We start from the raw sequence: 9,909 nt of genomic DNA on the forward strand, positions 1-9,909 counted from the left end.
TCTTTTCGTGCCCTACATATACTAAAAGCTAGATTAATGTTACAACTTCTCGTGCTTAATAAGTGCGATGTGATGATCTCGGCGGAGCATGCAGCAAAGGACCATGCTCGTTGAGTACGGGCGCGATACGAAGTGGTCATCTATGAAGGTTTAGCCCGTGAACGGCAATATTGTGTTGAAACAGGACAACCTTACCTTCTTCATAAAGTCTCATCAAGTCAAGTAGAGTTCACGGTGGAGAAGCGTCGCTGGTTAGACTGTGCACACAGACTCATAGCAAGACTCAACCACTTACGCTAAGAGGGTGTTGCTAGGCATAACCCCGCAATGCGAGTCCATATCGGTTGGTAGCGGGAAAGGCCATGGCGCAATACCGTCGATGAGGTGTTTGTTCATGACCGCATCAGCGTCGAATAGTGGTTCGGGTTGCATAACGGTGACAGGCGGGGCGATATAGATGTTGGGGTGTTTGTAAGGTGCCATGGATGCAGAAGGATCGAAGGCTATCTATCCGTAAGTTGTGGTGCGATACGCGATATGCAACGTGAAAGCTACCGGAGATAGGGTCGTAAAGCGCGTCTCGAGATGCAGGTACAGCATCAGAACTATCCTGTGGTCCAAAGTCCTGGTCGATGTCGTCGTTGAAGAACAGCGAGAGGTCGGCGAAGTTGGCGGCGTGACTGGACATGACGGAGACGTTGTAGTGTTTATATAGGCAGGGTGAATGTATAAAGAGTAGAATGGTTCGAATTGAGGTATCAAGCTGACGAAGAGAATGATGCATCGGTAGTGACGGACCTCGCTGTTTTGTATGTTCGATGCAGCTGAGGTGGGGCAACGTCGCCAAGCTGTGCCCTACCATAGAAGGGCAACAGCCACAGGGCTATGCAACAAGCTGCAGAGGTTGTGCATGATGATGCATCGATCCGCCATGATTAAGAAGGGCGAGAGTGTCAGCACGTGATTTCGGCAACATTCAAGCACAGGATATCCGACGTATCGGATCAAGATTTAGATTGGAGGGACAGATACATTGAAGGAGAATGGTGGAAGAGGAGCGACGAGAATAAGAAGAAGAGAGCCCACAGCGTCTTTCCACATTGGCGTGAGTGGAGAGTGCGGGGCAGGAATGAGTTGTTGTCGCACCATTATGCACAACGAAGTCACCGAGGTGCATCATGAAGTCGACCTCAACATGCCATCGTCATCCAGACCGTCAAGCCCACCATACCCCAGCCCCCACACATAAGCACCATAGTACCTGCCGTAGTTCGCCATCCACACATGACGATAATTCTTCATCGCCTCACTCAAGCGTTGAAGAAGCGCATCAGCCTTCTCCTGCTCTTCTGCCGATGCCCGCGGGAAGAACTTGGCTCGCAGTACGTGGAACCAGAAGGTCGTCTCGACCGTGGCCATCAGGCCGAGACCAGCGTATACGGTGTAGCGCACTGCTGGCTTGGCATCCCGGACCAGCTTGAAGAGATTGAAGGAGGGGAGTGAAGGGTGCTCGGCTTGGTGGTCTGGTTTTGGTGTTGACGGGATGTGGTCTTTGGGGGAAGTTGCGGAGATGTGAAGGCGTGTGTTGAGGAGTGTAGGTGACGGTGAATCATGCAGACGAGAAGAAGTCCGTATCGAAGGAGTGATGCGCATCGTCGTAGGCTTTGAAATCATTCGTTGAGCCATGGATCCTGGGGGACAAGCTGAAGCAGTTCACGTGACGCGGGGTTGAGAAGACGAAAGAGTGGACTCGATAAGAAGACCCGCGACCTACCTCAGACTCACCAGTATGCAACCTATATACTCACCTTTCTCGCCTCCTCATCTTCACCTACTCACACCCAAGTGTGTCCAAGTCAGCGCGAAGTCATCGCGAGGCAGCCGCCAAGACCATCGTGTTTGTTTTGGGCTTAAGATTGCGAGATATTGGCGTTCGCATGTGCAATCTTAGAATTTGCGCAGGGGTATCGAAAACGGTGCGTCCGAGCGCCGTTGACGTCGACGGCCTGGTGAGGGAAATTCGTTCACGATGCCTGGGGAAAGAGTGAAGGATGCGCGCAAAGTATAACATCACATGCGCGTGCGGACCCGGTTGAGGTGTATGTGTGGGAGAAACAGGGAATGGCGGAGTCAAAAAGGCGGTGGCAGGCTTGTGGGCGGGGAGTGTGAGCTGGCAGGGACACCTGGTTGAGTGGAGCGTGGTCCGCCTGCCGGCATAGTCAGGAACAACAAATCAGCCCTCGACGCGCCCGACTAGTGACCACCACGACGCTTCACTCCCTCGACGCTTGCTTTTCCTGCCACCGCTCTCTCCTCCTATGTAGCTCTTACCTCCTAATAATCCACTCGAGCATGAGCGACACCATCCACCACTCTGCGACGCATTTTTAACTCACCACGCTGCTCCCGCCGGCTGTTCACGACTTGTTTACGCGAACGGAGGGGTCGTACACATGGACTCGGCCGGCCTTGGTGCCATGCCAGGGCCTCGCTGCTGTTGTGGGAGCCATGACTGCGCTTTCCTCGCCCACAACGGAAGACTCTTAGAAGGACTGGAGAGGGATGTCTCCAAGGCTGCACAGCTGGGCCAGGTACGTCGCTCACTCCCGCATGTCGGCTCTTACTACCGCGCATGCCGCTAACCTTTGCCCTGCAGGCCCTGCTCGTCCGCCATGAGGCCTACGTTGCCGACTCGGAGCGCGAGCGGAAAGAGATGATCAACACCATCGAAGGGCTCGAAAAGGACAAGATCGAGCTCGAAGCCAAGAATGCGCAGACCATCAAGGCGAACCGCGACCTCCTCGACCAGCTTGAGCAGCTCAACAACGCCGTCGCCGAGTCGGATGCCCACATACGGGCGCTGGAGGACACGCTGCGCTCCACCGAAGACGAGATCGACCGCCTCAGCTCCCTGGCCGCACGCACGCAGCTGCTCGAGCGCCAGCTGATTGACCTCGAAAGAGAGCAGTCGCAGATTCAGAGCAGCCTGGACGCCAAGATCGTCGACGAGCGCACAGCCATACAGCGGTGGAAGGTGGCCGAGCGGACTATAGGAGATCTCCAGGACCAGATCGACCGCATCGAGAAGGAGTCCCGCGCCGAGCGTCAGCGCCACATGGAGGTCGTGGCCCGCATGGAGCGGAGGATGGTCGTCGAGGGCGAACTCCACACCGCTGCGGGCAGACTCAAGGCCAAAGCTGGGACGGACAAGGGCGGGCCCAACGTCGTCTCCCACTTTGTTAAGGACATTCTACTCGATAACGCGAACCTGCAACATGGCATACTCGAACTGCGCGAGCTACTGGGAAACTCCAACGAGGAAGTCGAACGCCTGCGAGATCAACTCAAGGTTCACCAGCCTGTCTCGACATCACCCCGCCCTGATGAGGACGTCACGAGCCCGTCGCTGCAGAAGGAACTAGAAATGGAACAAGAAGCGTCGCTACAGCAGGAACTGCACATACATCACCATTACCATGGCCCGAAGGTTACCAGAAACGTGCCCAAGCCACCGGCGCAGCGACGGCCCAAGAAGAAGCGCTTCTCCCTCACCCCGACGCACTTCGACCCGCCTGCGACCCTCGATCGCTCGTCTACGGCTACAATCCTGGAACACACCGCAGTCACTGTGCCTAACTCGCATAGATGGTCTCAGGCATCGACCCTCACGCCGGGCTCTTTTGCAGGGTCACCCGTCTCGGACTCACACCGTGGATCCATGTACGACCGTGTCTTCAGCGAGGCCTATGACTCTTCCCGGCCCACCAGCCCTCCCGATTCCATCGACTTCCAGTCTCCCATGTTCGGGCCCGTCAAATCGAACGACTACAGCTCCGATCCGGATGCGTTGCCGCCGATGCTGCGAAGGTCGTCTGGCACTCTTGAGGTTGCGAAGGGCGGAAACAAGCATCTGCGACGGAAGTCTCGCGGCCTTATGCCACCAAGCCTCTCGACAATGCGCAGCTCGAGTACGCCGATCGCCCTTACTGCTAAGAGCAGTCCTGCGACGGCCGTCATATCGGCTGTCAGTCCCGCCAACTCCTTCTCGGATGCCAGCTTTACGCTCTCGCCTTACCTCCAGCCGGAGCCTCAGGCTGCTATCCCGGAGGAAAGCGAAGACTCCTCGCTATCGACAGCCGAGCCATCGCTGATGACGTCCAACGGCGAATTCGAGCCCGACGACCTCGTCTCGCCCATGACCGCCATGCGCCCCGGATTACGCCGCCACGCCTCCCACGAATCCCTCATCTCAGTCTCCGGCATGGACATCCACACACTGCAGTCACGACCCTCGCAACTCCTATACTCTAATGCGGCGAGATTTGCAACGCCCGGCAGTTCTGGCTCCGTCGGCCCCGAACTCACACCCTGGACCGCTACCGCGCACGGCACGCTCTCCAACAAGACATCGCAGAGCAGCATGGCCAACCGCGACTTCCTCTACTCCAGCATCGCGAACCAGAAGCGTGGACCCCGGAAGAGCGACGGCCCCCAGCCCTCCAGCGGCCCCGGTCTTACAAAGAAGGTCGGAGGTTGGGTATTCGGGAAATGGGGCTCATCACCTGCTCCCGTCACCTCACCAACCGCTACCCGCGCGCCTTCGATCCTTAGCCAGGAAACGCAGTCCACGCAGGACACGCAGTCGAGCGAAGGCACCACGACCACGAATGCGGACGGCTCGAAGAAGAATAAGCCCAAGCTGAGGCCGAGCGGCGTGAACCAGAATGGACCTATATGGGGCTTCTTCGACGAAGTGCCCGATGCGCCGGCCAAGGTCGTGGTGCAAGACTACGATGCGGATGCGCTTGGTGAGGCCTTGGCCGAGGCTTCATAGACCCGGACTTGGAGACGAATATCACAACAGCGCGCGCGTGTGTATAAGAAGGCTCTTTACATATGGAAACATCTCTTACCATCTATCTCCTTTGGGTTTTTGGATTCCGATAGATTGCATCACTGGCGTTTGGGGTTTTCTTTTCTCCGTCCTTGGACCTTTTGGGATGTCGATACGTTTGACGAAGCGCATGAAGCGACGAAGGACTTTCCTTCTTGTTTGGATACTGGATAGATGAGATACGAGCTGAAGATTGATACCCAATTTATGCGCCATGGCGACGTGGTGGGCTTGCTACTGGAGTTGAGTCTTCCCGGTCGTGTTCTTGACTGATGTGCTATGTGCTAGATGTGCAGACTCGGGATGTGATGGCTGTAGCGGTGAGTGAGACACAGTCATCATATTCCATGCTTTCGGATTTCTTATCGGTCGCGGCATCGGTTACGGTAGTTTCCCTCTTATCGACTTGCAATGTACTCTTTCCTCGCCGTCCATTGTGATCCTTCCCCGCGAGGCATTGTTCCTTCCTCGCCGACCGTTGTGCTCTTTCCTCGCCAGTAAGCAAGGGCGGTCTTTTTTTGGCCGTTAAGCAAGGGTTACACTACGTCATCGCGACTTCCGTACTTACGCGCGTCCTTCACATCCTTCACTCTGACACTACTCCGGCAGATAACTATCGCTACCATTCGCGCCGTCCAATCACATCCTGCTACTCACTTCAGTCGTTTCCAAAACTGATATCGGCACTTAACCGCCCGCGCCGCCGTGCGGCGGTCAGTAAGGTTCGCACGGCTCTTCTTGTTTCGCATGGAGGCGTGGTCATCCCCAAATCTGAGGTCGGTACATACCCGCCCGCCCCGCTGGCTGCTCCCGCGGAATCTTGCTTCCGCAAGATCGATTTCAGGGGGTCGTACTCACCGTATCGCATCGGAGAGCACAGCGAGATGTCGCGGCGGTCAGTGAGTCTTATGGGAGGATGGGGGAGGCGGAGGAAAGGCGGAGGGGAGATGATGGATGTCGCGCACACTATCCGCCCAATTCACGTCAACCAATCGCGCTCTGCTGCCAAGAAAAGGAAGGTACTCATCGTATCGCATCGGGGAGCGAAGTGAGATGCCGCGGCGGTCAGTGAGTATCGCCCAGCTGTTTCTACTTCGCATGAAGGCGCAGTCTCCGACAGCGGCCAAAGATATCCATTGTAGGATGCAATCCTTCGCGCACCCAAAGCATCTTGCACCGTCTCTCGGCCCCTCAAAGCGAGCACATGTTTGACCGCCTTGGGAGGTGGAGGGGAGGTAGTGGAGGCCTCACACACTAGACTGTCCTGGGGATCGTTGAGACCCAGCTTCGAGGACGGTCAATCCTGAAGGATCAATGGATCTGATGCCGGAGCAGATCGAGGATGATTATATACGTGAGCTGAACAGAACTAGAGTCGCCAAATCTGCTGTCCAAGCACACTTCGTGGATCATACCTGCAAGAGAAACGATGAGCCTTCCCATTGCCAACCTAGAAACGTCAAGCGACGGCATATGTACGATTCGTTTCCACGACACTGGAGCCAGCATGCGATGCTTTCCGAAAAAAGTCAATGGATACTTCCCTACTCAGGTCGAGGGCGTCCGTGGAGACAAGATCCTATTACATCCCCGTTACAGGCGAGCAGTAAGAAGAGGACATGAAACGGCTAGAAGGGTTGAACAACTCATCGGCTCTGCGGGCAATAGGAAGACCAAGATTACCGTCTCGCCCAATGGTGTCGTTGGAGGTTATCCTTTGGAGCATCAGGAATGGGCCACCAAGAGAATCGCCTTCTTCGTCGAGACCAGGTTCGACTTCCCGACTTCTCTGACACCGGCGAGCATCGTATCCTCTACGCAATGGCTACACTTCGCTGGACCATCATCGAACGCTGAAGTTCAAAGTCTTTTGACTTCGGGTTTGCGCAGTGTCACTATACTATCGGGAATCTGTTTGTTCTCGGCCAAGGCCATGACCACGACTACCAAAGATGTGCCGATTATCGATCTCCAGAATGGGCAGTGCAACGGAGTTACACTCTACGAGCTGGAGTATATTGCCCGTTGTGCCCCGGCCATTGCGGATCTTGCCATCGCGTCCCGACCCGCGGCTGAGCGGACTCGTCACAATGACGGCGACAAAGCCGACCAGCCACCCCAGATTAGCTTGGACATTCCCATTTTCCATTACTACCAGACGGTTGACGATCTATTGCGGTCTGGTCGTTGTGGCTTCGCCAAAGCTTTGCATTGGCTCTGTACGATAGAGCAGCACCATCAGCAGATCTCGTATATCTTCCGTGGTTATCTCCACGTCGAACTACTGCGACGAGACCCGTCCATCGAACCATGCGCCATCAGCGTCACGCCGGGGGATGAGCATATTCTCTCATACATTCGCGAGTCGCTCATGAAGCGTACGCTCCCATCGGTGCAAGAAGCCATTGACGATCTCGGTGCCCACGAACCAACCTGGAAGAGGTTCATGCAATTTGCGTCCGACACGGAGAAGCCAAAGGATTTCAGATCCCTTGGCCAAATGTTCTATGTGTACCAGGTGGTACGGCACGCATTGGGTGAAGAGTCAATACAACCAGGCTTGTTGATCAGTGTCGAGGACAGCGCCGAACGCGGCGTGTACTCTCGAGCTCAAAAGCTTCTCAAAAGAGTACGAGAATCTACATGCTCAGCCTCGCCTGTACTACTAGAGACGTACCTCTGTCCGCGTGTCTTCGTCGACAACAACGCTCACGGATCGGAGCTGTATGCTCACGACCCGTATCCAGCGTCTGTCTACGAGATATGCAACTCAGATAGGGATGAACCGCTTCTTCGCAGTTCAAGAACGTCGCTCAAGCGAGACTGTTCTAGTAGTCAAAGCGATGTCGTCCCGAACACTAATTCGACGCTGTTGGAGCTGGACAGTTTGGAAGTGATTGAGAGGTTGTATGGCGAGAGATCGGCTGCGCTGCTACGGGAACTGGGTGCAGAGGTAGGCCTCTTTGACGGGCTGACGCAGCCTTAGATAGCTTTAAGAATACCGGTGTCGGTTTCGTTGGGCTTGCTGGCAGAGGGAGGGAAACGCAAGTTACACAACTATCTACCTTACTGCTTCTTTCTGCTGCTTTATTGTACGCTATCCGACATCTCGGATTCTTTGAACGGCGGTAATTGGTTGGAGCTCGCGCTGACATGCAGCGTCCCATGTGGTCTTGCTATATACTGGGCTTGTGGTGCTCAGCGCGAGCCACCTACGTCATCGCGACTTCACTGCTTACGCGCATCCTTCACCCCAACACTGCCCAGGTGCTCAGGTAAATGGATATCGCGTCAACCAATCGCGCTCTACGTCTTGTTATCTCCGAATGCGGGGAAGTATCAGATACCTATGCTCTCACTATCTTCCACCGAGGAGCAACCACTTTCCACTCGAACCTCTCTCAACTGCTGGAACCTTGACAACAATGAAGCTCATTCCCAGCAAGATACCAGGCTACCCGCTCGCATCAACCTTCGTCGCGCTCGGTGGTATACTAAATGGGTACGTTATGAACGCGCTCCTTCTCTCGCCATATACGACGCGCATCTTGCCCAGCATAGACACAAACTAACTCACTAACGTGTCACCAGGTTCGACACAGGCTCCGTCGGCGCCGTCACCGAAATGCCTTCCTTCACCCACACATTCGGCCACCTCACGCCCACCATGCGCGGCTTCACCGTCTCTCTAATCATGCTCTGCGGCGCTATACCAGCAACAGTCGCCGGCCACCTTGCCGACCGTTTCGGTCGCCTCCGCATCATCATCGTCGGCGCCATCCTTTGCACGATTGGCTGTGTTCTCGAATGCGCCGCCTCCCATCTCAGTCTCTTCCTCGTTGGCCGCGCATTAATGGGAATTGGTCAAGGCTTCGCGCTCACTAACATCGGAGTGTATATCTGTGAGATCGCGCCGAGTCGGAGTCGTGGTAAGTTTGTGTCGCTTCCGCAGTTTGGCGCTGCGCTGGGAGTATGCGTGGGCTACTTTTCGTGTTATGGGAGTATACACATTACCGGCAACATGTCATGGCGTCTGCCGTACATACTGCAAGCTGCGCTTGCAACGATATGGGCTGCGGGATCGTTCTTCCTGCCCGAGAGTCCGCGGTGGCTCATCTTGCACGGGCAAAGAAGTCGAGCCATGCAAGAGCTCAAGAAGCTGGACTTTGAAGCTGCAGAAGCGGAGAAAGACGTCTTGCGCCCCACCGAGAATGCAGCTCCCGAAGAGCAAGTCGGTATACTGCAGGGCCTGCGCTTGATCTTCAAGCGCGAATACCGATCGCAGACATGGCTCGCGGTCTTCATCCTCTCGTTCGTTCAGTTGAGCGGCATTGACGGCGTGCTCTACGTATGTTGTGCGCCCTAACGACGTGAACTCATCTCCGTATGCTGACCAAATCTCGCAGTACGCCCCGACCATCTTCGCGCAAGCAGGAATACCATCGCAAACCGCCTCCTTCCTCGCCTGCGGCGTCTCCGCCATCCTCATGCTCGCCTTCAGCATTCCCGCCACCCTCCTCGCCGACAAGTGGGGTCGTCGCACCTCCGCCATCTGCGGCGGTGTCATCCTCTCCGGCACCATGCTGCTGATCGGGTCTCTGTACGCCGCGAACGTCGTGCATCCGGATGGAGCAGCGCGCTGGGTTGTGATTTTGTCGGTCTTCGTCTTTGCCATTGGCTACGTCTCGACGTGGGCCATAGTGGGTAAGATTTACGCGTCTGAGATCCAACCCACGCGGACGCGTGCGACGACGAACTCAATGGCCACGGGCGGCAGCTTTGTAAGTCGTGTCCTTACCTCGTCCTTCACGACCTTTCATGGCATCGTTGTCGCGCGATCTTTGCTGACCTCTTCCACGAACAGCTTGCGAATTGGCTCGTTGCGTTCGCAACCCCGGTCTTCCTTGCGCGGTCTGCGTACGGGGCGTACTTCCTGTTTGGTGCGATTGCGCTCTTAACGCTCGTTGTGCTCACGACGTGTATGCGTGAGACGCGGGGCTTGTCGCTCGAGGACA

The 9,909-nt window shown here is 55.8% G+C and overlaps 2 protein-coding genes across 2 annotated transcripts; both read left to right on the top strand.

Annotated features, from left to right (window-relative positions):
- Positions 1-2,632: 2,632 nt before the first annotated feature.
- On the top strand, positions 2,633-4,834 carry J4E90_004576 (uncharacterized protein; the record flags this gene model as incomplete). The annotated part of the gene is made up of 1 exon (XM_051434141.1): positions 2,633-4,834. One exon carries the CDS (start codon positions 2,633-2,635, stop codon positions 4,832-4,834), a length of 2,202 nt encoding a protein of 733 aa, XP_051292659.1.
- A 3,485-nt stretch (positions 4,835-8,319) lies between these two features.
- On the top strand, positions 8,320-9,675 carry J4E90_004577 (uncharacterized protein; the record flags this gene model as incomplete). The annotated part of the gene is made up of 3 exons (XM_051434142.1): positions 8,320-8,396; positions 8,486-9,242; positions 9,301-9,675. Coding segments are annotated over 3 exons (1,209 nt in total), but the record flags the coding sequence as incomplete, so codon positions are not given.
- Between the last annotated feature and the right edge of the window lie 234 nt (positions 9,676-9,909).

This window comes from Alternaria incomplexa, assembly GCF_024043165.1.
Source record: "Alternaria incomplexa strain BMP 0042 chromosome Unknown scaffold_5, whole genome shotgun sequence".
In the NCBI taxonomy this organism is placed as follows: Eukaryota; Fungi; Ascomycota; class Dothideomycetes; order Pleosporales; family Pleosporaceae; genus Alternaria; species Alternaria incomplexa.